Below are 11465 nucleotides of genomic sequence, written 5' to 3'. Positions count from 1 at the left end.
CAATGCAATGCAATGTGTAATACAATACAATACAATACAATACAATACAATACAATACAATACAATACAATACAATACAATACAATACAATACAATACAATACAATACAATACAATACAATACAATACAATACAATACAATACAATACGAATTTATCCCAATTAAGGTCACATTGTTGTGTTGATTGCTTAACTAGATGAGACACAAGAGTCGTACAAGTACGATAAGCCCAATGTCTACACCAGCAAAGCAAAGAGTTCAAGTGATTTAGTATGTATATGCATAATATGCATTTATAGGAACATTCTAACATTATAAAACATTCATTATGGCATATAAATAAATGAAGTACAATCTTGTTGAATGTTTATAAAGAGGTTTGCAAAGGTTTTATAAAGGCATGTCTCAAGGGTTCTGTATCATAAATTGTCATGCCTCATGTGACAGGCAAACATGCTATATGTAGAGAAACTTGTTTAAAAAATGAAAAATGTATATAATCAATGATAAAGTTCAAATACAGAACATGATTCATATAGGGACTAATCAATGCCATTAATTTTAATTAGATAGTCAAATAGAAAGTTATTTCTGTCGAAGAATAATTATGGCGGTGAAAATAGATATAAACAGCAAGAATGTTATATGAACCTGCATAGGTAAAAAGGTGTGGGAAAATGAGAGATCATTAATTTAACTATGTTTTCTACCTGGCTATTAAAGACAGTCTTATGCTCAATAGAAAAAATTAAAGGTTTTATATGACGGCTATGATAGCATAGTCACGTGGTCAAACACAACAGAAGAAATCTCTAAAGGTGCACGCGAGAAAAATGATTAGAGATTTAGATACATTTTGTACCATTGATGTGAATATCTCGTGTTAGGATAATTTTGTTGTGAAATTAAAATAAAACAAATTCAATTATTCCGTTTTTGATATCAAACTGGGCATTATTTTGTCAAGTGAAAATTCTTGTATGTGATTTGATTCAATGGACATCGAATAAAATATGTGCATAGGAAATTTCTTATTGGAAGAAGTATTATCAATATTATTAAATGAAGCATTTGAATTTTTTGAAAGTCAACCGTAAAATGGGCGTGCGACATCCCAATGATGTATATCATCTTTAAGTCTAATTGAACACGAATATTTTTCATTTGAAAGCACTGGGATAATTTTTAGTAAAATTGATTAAAAAATCTTTTCACTTTTGGAACATCAGTGAATGAATAGAAGATGATTTATTTGGTTGTACGACAAAGTTTCTACAGTTAAAAGTTTAAATTTGAGAAACCTGTGTCAGGACTCGGTAGGATATACATTTCGTTCATATTTCGGCTCAGTAAGTAATTATTAACTTTACTAATTTCTAAATTAAAAACTTAGTACTTTATGCTTTCTCGTAGATAAGCGAAGTTTATAATAATGTACTGCAAATGATGTCATTTTACAACGATATACAAGTTTACAAAGATAAGCGGGTTTATATGTGGATAGGTGTTGACCCTATTTGACTGAAAGAGATTAATGATAGAATAGTTTGGCTGTAACACGAATAAGCAATGTTTTATTAGAGAATATATTAAATGTAAATGATTAAGATAATAGTTACAAATATCTAGCATCATTGCTACGAGCTTGTTTCTTTTATAACTTTGATTTACTCCCATATTTTATTGGAATGTAATTGCTTTATACGTGGTTAAAAATATTTTAAGAGTATAATATATTATGAATTGTAAAGGGGTTTTTATTGATTTTTTGCATAATTAAACGCTAGAAACTCGTCTACGAATACCATTAAGGCATCCATTCGTTTGTTATGTAAAATAAACTTTCTCATATAAAGATCGCTATCTATAGCCGTTTGTTACCGTACAATGTCGATTTATACGCTCTTTTTATGAAGTAATGAATTTTATTGTCATATTTTCGTATCGCGGTTGCATATTGTCCGCATACCTTGTTTTTTATGTCCTTTGAATAATTTTTTTCCTTTGAGCAGTATGAAAGTAACAAAACACTGACTATGCTGTACAGGTGTAACTTAGATTAGAACACCTGTGTTTTGGTTGACAGTTTGCGTGACTCGGTCTCTGTATACTTGCACCCCACATACCAATTCTATTATTATTCAAGATATATTAAAACCACTGTCTTCCGCTTAGTCGAATTTACCATCATCGCTATTTTCAAATTTACGGTTATCAAATTTCAAAAATTATTATAGCGATAATTCTCTTAATATTTATTTAAGCATATTGGGTGCATGACATGAAAATGGTTTACAAGATTATCTCAATTGATTTTAGGATTTTGTTTTATCATATTTTATTTACTTACCCGAATAGATTCCTTTGTGTGCGAACATTTTTCTGTAATTATTATAATGTTCCCATTCTTTCGTTGTTTACCGTTATAATTGTTATTTGTTTTAACGTGTACATGTGAACAAGTTACGTACCTTATATTTGATCTAGATGTTTTCTAAGTAAATATATGGCGATTCGGGTTTAAGTAAAGTCACTGAATTCGTTTCTCATCTATGACCTATACCAATAATTTCAATATTTTTCTATTTATATAGCAACAGGACAGTTTATGATTATGTATATAATATTTCATATGAGCATAAACACCAACTGCTTACATCCACGATAAAAAATGTTAAAATTTAGGAAAATTAATTTTTATGGGGTTCTTAGCAGATGTTGCAATTACTTTCATTCACAATTTTAAAGAAACGTATATTCATATATGTTAATCTGAACAATGACATATCGGCTGGACTAATATGTCAAATCTATTAACATTTGTCACGCACCTAATTGTCTTGTAAAAATAAGGTACAGGTGTCAGTAGTATAAATCTGTTTATAATTCATTAACTGCAATCTTTACAATATTTTTTTCTATTAATGTCACAATTTATTTTAACATCTTGATATTCGCCTAGTATAAAGGAATGAATGGCTTTTAGACACGTCTTATAAAGGCCATTTCAAGATACAAATAGTATATATAGAAATGAAAACAATGCCTACAGCCATGAAGAACTTAAGAAGTTTTTTTCAATCAAAAATATTTTTCAATTTGAAATATTTTTCGCGCAAAGGACAATGAAAACCAAAAAAGAGAAAATGTAATTAAATTTTAAATACAAGTTGAAAATCAAGGTGTGAACTTTATCAAGTAAAGCGGTGAGGTATTTGATAGATTGTAATGTTTGTTACAGTTAAGCGTCCAAACCTGACACTCAAAAAGATATATCACAAATCTGGAGTGAGAAAGTAGATGATTAAACTAACTGTATATAATTCTTAAAACGTAAATCTTTGTTTATATAAGTGTAATCTCACCTTACCTAATCTATTTTATTTTAATTCCATACTAAATATGGCCCTTTTAAAGTCGCATTGTTAGATTTCATGATCTTAAACACCTATGATCACTCAAAACAGTCAACGTGCTCCTAGTTAGAAGGCGTTCACATTTATGTGTTGCAATCGCAGCTAGAAAAAAAAAGTCATAGTAACATTTTGTGTGGAAACTGCTAAATCCGTTGGGTTATCAGTTAGCTTTTTCTCTTCTGCATGTTCCCATCGTGGAATTATTAGCTATAATTAAAAACGAAAAGCGTAACGAATGTTGGAAAATGGATTTATATTAGCTGTTTATTTTCGCAGGTGTTTGTTTGTTTTCTCAGAGAGGATTGTGTCTAAACAAGGAGAAAATCAACAAAAAGTGAAAATGTGAAAGTTATTTGTGTCAGGAAAATAAAAAAATAATATAGTGAAACAAAGAAAGGGAATGTGATGGAAGCTGTCAAGTAAATGTGGTGCAAAATGGAGTACTAAGCACTGACAATTTATGACAGTGTAAAAATGAAAATTCTACGATTTGCAGTTTTGTCGCTGCTTTCACTTTGTGCTTATTGTCAAATTGTGATGGATACTAAGGAGTTAACAGTCAAAATAGGAAGAAGCGTGTATCTTAAACGTGATGATATTCGGTTCACTGTAACAGAAAAGGGGGACGAGTGTAGAGTAGAGGTTGTCAGAAATGACCCCATCACACAACGAGTAGGATTCGTGGAACCACATGTAAGTACATCAAGTTCAAAAATATTTTTTTATCTTATCTACAAAAGCAAAATAACATTAATAAAACTAACAAAAAATATCCTTTGCAAAAAAAAAGCAGCAAAAAATCAACGTAATTAATAGTTCTTGCATGTTGAGAAAATAATTTAAAGAGTAATTCTTGCTGTTTTATTAATTTCTTTATTCAAAACTTTTAACCAAATTGTCAAAATCATACAAAATTGAGAAGTAACCTGTCTTGGGTTTATATAATCTCTTTTTTCACAATGATGTTATCTTATAGTAAAAAGATATCAAACGAAATAGTAATATTTTAAAGTGTTGTACTTTTATCTTCCTATTTTTTATTTCTTTTTCGGAGTTACTTTTATCTAATCGTGTCATATTTTAGATTCATTGTTGTCTTTAAATATTTTTTTAAGTAAGTCAATATGCAAGTTAACATTAAGTTTTTTCTACATATTTTCTTTTCTTTTTTTAATGATGTCATTGATGATCTGTGCAATATATACATGCAGAGCCATTTATTTTGCTTTAATGATGAAAAACCCTGCGTGCTTCTCGTCAGTAACTGTCACTGATTCATCGTAGTTTTGTCTATTGAGAATTCAGTCTTTTCTGTTGAAAATATCAACAACTTGTCTAGAACAAGGCTAATTTCTTGTCTATAGAATAAATCTAATTTCAACCTAATCAATCGCGCAGAATTGGGCTGATTTAGACCTTACCATACGCTCTATAATTAGGACGATTTAAACCTAACCATACGCGCAGAATTGGGCTGATTTAGACCTTACCATATGCTCTATATAAGTTAGCTGATTTAACCCTAGCCAAACGCGCAGAATTGGGCTGAGTTTAACCTTACCATACGTTCTAGAATTAGGACGATTTAAACTTAACCGTTCTCGCAGAATTGGGTTGATTTAGACTTTACTATACCGTCTTGTCGTTATCAATTGTTGGAAATCATGTAATGACCTATAGGGCTATCTCATGTTGTCTTACAAGTGTTGTTAGGTTGCTGTCTCATTGGTGTTTACCCCACATCATCTTTAACCCATTTTCAAAATGGTGATTTTTTTTTGAAACGTTGCAAACAATAAAACAAAAACAAAAAAATGTATATATAAAAACAACTTAGGCAATATAAATAATAATTGCGGAAATCTATTAAAACAAACGAGAAACATCATAACTAATGTTAAAGGTAGTTACACCACAGGCAAATTTAACGTTTTCTTATTTTGTGTTGACACGCTGGAGTGGTATGATACATTTTCATATTAATTTTTATATAAATAATGGCAGTTCTCATATTCTTTTTGTTGAAACTAAAATAACTTTCTCATTAATGCCCCACGAAGTTGTAGATCACATTTCTCTTCTTTAACTTCACATTAAAATATATAAGAAACAGGAATGCGAGAGAAAAGAAATCTGTACTTTGAATTTCATTGAGATTGAAAACAATTATATATCTGTGATCAGTTTTAATTGAAACTGTCAAAGGTACATATATCTGAATGACAGCAATTTCCACTGACGACTTTTATTTGTTTGTTAAATAAGCCTTACTTGTCACATTTGAAAATTGATAGGTCACGATAAGTGAAAAAAAATGGATTAAATATTAAATTAAAAGTAAAACTATCGATCATTATGTTTAAATCGAGAGAAAAAAAAAAGCAAGAATTGACGTTCATGTTCGAAAATACTTTGTGGTTTTTACTGAAATAGAACGAGCAATAACTCGCAGAGTATATATGTAGCTGGTAGTATAGACACATAAAGATGAAAACGTTGGACAGCAAAACCACATATTATATGTTGTTCGTGTTTTTGTCATTCATACAACTTTTATTCGTGAAGTGAAACGTTCTCGAAGAAAAGGATATGTAAATGTTTTCCAAAGTTTCAACGTTAAAAATATTAAGGGGTAGCTTCTTTTCAGGATTTTAGATGGACTTCAGATTTCTTCATTGTGAGATATCTTGCAGGGCAGAGAATAACCAAATAAGTTATATTTTTCTCTATTCTTTATTCCTCTGGTCCATTATTCTCTATTCTTTATTCTTCTGGTCCATTATTCTCTCTATTCTACAAATCCCATCTAGACACTCACATATCCGACCGGCAGCGATTGATCATGGATTGTTGTTTAAGAAATTCCCAGTTATTCTTTTTGTAAGTTTGATCCCAGTTGGTCTTGAATACATACACAATGCCACTGGAGCTCGCACTGGAGTATATAGAGGAGCTGTATAGCCTTCGCGGAGCAGCTGACAGTTTCATGGTGTTTCAGTAAATTGAAATAATTTTGCCCTTGAGTTAATGTCAAATTTTCAAATGACAAAAGAATCAGAATTAAGTCTTGCAGCCAGATATATATATAATCAAGTTTAATTCTATTTAAAAAAAAAATTTTAAAAAAAGCTTCAGTTTGGACGCAAATTGATAACAGCAGCCAAGATTTAATATATTAATTTCCATCAGTTTACGCGTTGAGATTTTTTTTTTGTATCTGATATTTGTTTGTTTTTCTTTTCTCCCAAAGATACCATTCAGTTATAAGTTGCTAAGTATATGAAAAAAATTAGGAATTTCGATAGTATCTTATCAATATCTGCTGGTTACACTGTTGATGAAAGTTTGTTGAGATATTACTCAGTTGATTATCATCAAAGTCGTAAAATTATATTGTATTTGCACATGACACCTGTGCTAATTTTTAACATTTTACTTTCTCTAAAAAAATATCATTCAAAAGAAAATAAATAATTGTATTATATTTTCAATAAATAATGGATAATGTGACTATTTGCAGTTACATACATTAAAATTAAAGCAAAGTACATACGCATTTAACATCAGTTATAACTTCTGGTTTGACACGCCTACAATCTACAGAATAGCAATTCTATTCCAATAATAAATTCAAATTATGCATTTAAAATCATGGGAAACATAAAATTTGAATGCGAGTCTCATCTCTTTCTCTAAAGTAGGGTAATGTTCGTGATCCCGGACAAACTGCATGGAGAAAAGATGGCATAAAATAAGCCATTTACAATTGTTATGTTTGCCTTGAGCACTTTTTAAGCTATACATTATGATTTCTTTCTCTCTTAGTTATTTTTAATGTATATAGGGGGAAAAAAACTTTATACCTTACACGTAGTCTTACTCAAAGAAAGAAAATAACTCATTATTCAAGTAAAAAATAAACATTCTCCATAACAAGGAAGGATGGCTAATTTTAGAGGTTGATACTATTAGCAATATATAAGTATTGGCTTAAACAAAGAATCGGGATTATACTCATACAAGTGAGAGGTTTAGCTAGCTATAAAACCAGGTTCAGTCCACCATTTTCTACATAAGAAAATGCCTGTACCAAGTCCGGAATATGACAGTTGTTATCCATTCGTTTGATGTGTTTGAGATTTTGATTTTGCCATTTGATTAGGGACTTTCCTTTTTGAATTTTCCTCGGAGTTCAGTATTTTGGTGATTTTACTTTTTGCTGATCTATTCTAAAGAAATATGAAATTCATCTTTCGTAAATTGCAATGAAAGGTATCTATATATATATTATAAGATCCATTTTGTTACATCTTCGTGATCCGTTTATTTGGCAATCTCCAATGGCAGTCAGCAGGGTTTAAGAACATCAGTTGTTCGACCTGCTAGTCAAATGCGTTTTGTTAAAATATATTTTTTCACTTTTTTGGTCTTTTGGAAAATGTTGTTTGTGCTGTATTTAGACCCCTCTACCAAGAAATTTGTTTTGCATGCACACGTATAAAAATTGCGGTTTTATCCAACGCAATCATAGGGTTGAACGTTGTTTTCAATTTAGACTTCTTTATATATATATGGTTTGAAACATTAACTTAATGTGAATAAAAGAGTTACTACGTCGACTTTAAAGTTGTTAAGTTGACGAAAAACAAACGCATTGCAAAAGGGGGGAGCTGTTTAAAAGCCCATGAGTATAAAGTAACTTCAATGAGTTCAAATAACATACTTAATCTATGTTCGAAAGTTTAGTTTAAATTAAATCGAATTAGATGATATACTCTATTTACTATCTAGACACTTCCGTGAGGGAGAATATTAATTGTCAAATCAAAATACCAGGTAAACACGAGGCTGAAATATTTTTGCCTGACGGACGATGGACAATACAAAGGTTATTTACCAGGTGTTTAGAGTCGGGAAATTTTCACATGAAAGATACTGTGATGGGACAGAACCTTATTCATTTGACACTTTTATATTCTACCCACGAGTAACGAAGGTCGAAAACCATTTTATAAACTTGTTGACAGACAAATCTACCAATTCTCCTGACATAGTGAATTATAGCTTTAAATTGACACTCTGTTATTACCGATTCATTCATATACAAGACACAATAGGAGAGATTCGTTTTGTGTAACTAATATATGCTACTGAATATTTTAAATATGCTCTTGAAAAAATGTTATGTCATGCAAATGGAAGGAAAAAGAAAATATACGAGGCCAATTATACTTTCAAATCTACATTTTACATCGCATCACGTCCATTTATATATATAGACACTAAGACTTGGAAATAACACTTAAGTTTCATTCAATTGTATACCTTTTCAGTAATTAAAACATTAAACATTGCATTTCACACAGCTAAAAAAGTTTACTGTATGTTTAATGTTTGAAAGGGAGTCTTATAGTGTCCAATAGAAATCTGGGTTACATATCAATTGTGTAGTTTATAGTTTCTAATATGTATGTAAATGATCATGATAAATTTCAGGTAGGTTCTTTTGAATTATAGAAATTTAAGAATCTATGCATAGTAAATCATATAAGGTAGTACGTGTAATTGCTCTAAACTCCTGTAAATGAAAGTCCTTTTGAATTTCAGATTGGTTTCAATCTTTCCAGTTTTATTCGACCATTCATGCATAATATATGTGATGTATTAATTAACAAAAAGATCATCCGTTAAATTATGTTTATTACGTTGATACACCTCCGAATTGATATATTTGAACCACCAATTTATCTGTTAATCACGATTCCGTTGATATTTGGTATTCGCAATTTGATTGAAACGCATTTTAGCCTTCGCCTTCGATGTTCAATAATCAATCATGGAACTATTGGTCATTCATATAGTCTGGTTTCATCTGATCTCACTGCTGTTATCAACGACGAACGAAAAAGTAGAAACTAGCAATTATTATCATAATATGTAGATTTTTAGCCAACGAAAAGGTTTATAGAGTACAAAATATGTAATAGTTTATCATTTAATCATTGCAGATTAATACTTATATCTAATTTCCTTCAGATATCTCTCAACTTTGCTTTACCTCGCTCGCACATTTATCTATATCTTATTCGTCTTAAACCTTCAAGAAACTTTCAACCTGGTACAGCTTGAATGTTAACAACATCATTTTAAGACGATTATATTATCTCTTTCTTTGTAAACAACAATGAAACGATCCGGGATTATATCTAGAAGCTTCTAATGCCTCAGCATGTTTCAGAACAAACTGGCGATAAAAAACCTCGAATGTGAACAGTTTATGATTAAATGAGCGCAAATTCTAATCAGAAAAATACTTTTTACTCTTCAAGTCAAACGGGTCATAAACAAGATATCATCTTACTTTCAAAAACTGATAAATCATTTAAAAAAAAAAAATGCTTGATGCAAAATTTGAAATTTATACTTTTGAAGTTCTAAGAATTGCATATTTGTGCGCATTGTGTGTTTGTGCCCTATGACACTTTTTTCTCCTAGATGGAGAACTTTTACGTCATTTGGTCTCTGGTGGAAAGTTGTTTCATTGGCAATCATATCACATCTTCTGATTTTTATATAAACATTATATTATTTGATGTTTATCCGGGAACGTTTTTCATCGTTTAAATGTTTAGTACAGGAACCTGTTTCCTGAGCTGAAAATTGAATTTTTAGCACATTAAATCATTTTTGACAATATACCAGTTGTAGAAGTGCTTAAGAAGTAATAAAATTCACATTATCACAGCAATTGGTTTAAGTATCTATTGAGCAGTTGTTGAATGGTAGTCGTGGTGGGGTGAAAAGATTCGTGTACTCCATCAAAAATCAAGTCATCACCTATTCAGACTTCTATAGATTGCTTGTCATTGTAGTCACTTTAATGGCGTTTTTATTCATCAAAATTCTGATTTGTTAATCTCTTCATAATGAGATGAGATTTCTGAAGCGTTCTTCACGAAAAGTTGAGATCTTTTAAAAAGAGGTGTATACGGTCAAGAAGGGTTATATTTCCGGTAAACAGAACCAATTGAATTTTTCTTGTGTATTCTTCTTTTAAACAAATAAAACCAACAATACTGTTCGCTTTCAATGTTATAGGAACATACTGTCGTGTACAAATTTGTATAATTGATTTTAACTTTACAAAAATAAACACCACACGAATAAGAACAAACTTGAAGCTACGTTAAGTTAACATACAATCCTCTACGCCCTAAAGAATGCGCTTCATCGAAGCAATTTTTTTTTGTGGAATTCGTCCTTAATATGATTATGACTTTTCCTATGTGATATGATTATTGTTTCTTCAATCGAAAAAGAGTTGGTCCATGATCCTTTCGCTCCATTTTGCAACTCCAAAGTGTCTGCATGTATATTGCCATTTTCTTGACATGAGAATAAGCTCAAAATAAATTAACTTTTACTTTTTAATATATTTAAATATGTATACAATAGTAAAATCTCCATTCAAACTTTATAATCAGAACAACAACCACAACAAGACAACAATAGCAAAAATGCACTTTATCGAAATATTGAACAAAACATATTTGAATGTATCTGGTCATGTGCATTCACAAAAATAATTTTGCCAAATCATAATACGTTTCAAGAAATGCTCCCCCTGCTGAGTTTAAAAGTAATATTTATTAATTTTGAATATTTTGGATGAAACGGAAGACACGATGAATATCATCTTAATTCTGATTTATAGTGATCGAGACATGAGGTTAGCCACATGACACTTTGAAAAGTTAATCATGTGTAGTTAATTACCGTCTATTTTGTATGATGAATGTCTTTTTGTATAAACTTTTGAAGAATCTTGGTATTGAATAATGTAAACGTTCATACTTCTGGAGAGGCGGATGTTGCATGCTTCTTTTCTAAATTTATTTGTACTGAAGTATTTGTTCTAGTAGCTTGATGGAAAGGTTTACAATACCAAATCATGCGGGATGTCATGTGTTTTTGTGCTTCTTTGCTCGTAAAGGTTCATTATCCAACTTCATAAAGCTGATAAAATAATCTTAAATAATAAAAAAAAAA

General features: G+C 30.3%; 1 protein-coding gene across 1 annotated transcript in view; it reads left to right on the top strand.

Moving 5' to 3' along the window:
• Positions 1 to 678: 678 nt before the first annotated feature.
• Positions 679 to 11465, top strand: part of LOC127707981 (FRAS1-related extracellular matrix protein 1-like) — a 43103-nt gene continuing 32316 nt past the window's right edge. Inside the window, exons 1-2 of the mRNA XM_052212763.1 lie at positions 679 to 1349; positions 3693 to 4109. Of these exons, the coding sequence (XP_052068723.1) occupies positions 3891 to 4109 (219 nt within the window). The 5' untranslated portion in view covers positions 679 to 1349; positions 3693 to 3890. The remainder of the gene's footprint in view (positions 1350 to 3692; positions 4110 to 11465) is intronic.

Source organism: Mytilus californianus, unplaced genomic scaffold, assembly GCF_021869535.1.
Source record: "Mytilus californianus isolate M0D057914Y unplaced genomic scaffold, xbMytCali1.0.p SCAF_1, whole genome shotgun sequence".
Taxonomy (NCBI): domain Eukaryota; kingdom Metazoa; phylum Mollusca; class Bivalvia; order Mytilida; family Mytilidae; genus Mytilus; species Mytilus californianus.
Note: the sequence above shows the minus strand (reverse complement) of the source record. Positions and strands in the feature narration are given on the sequence as shown.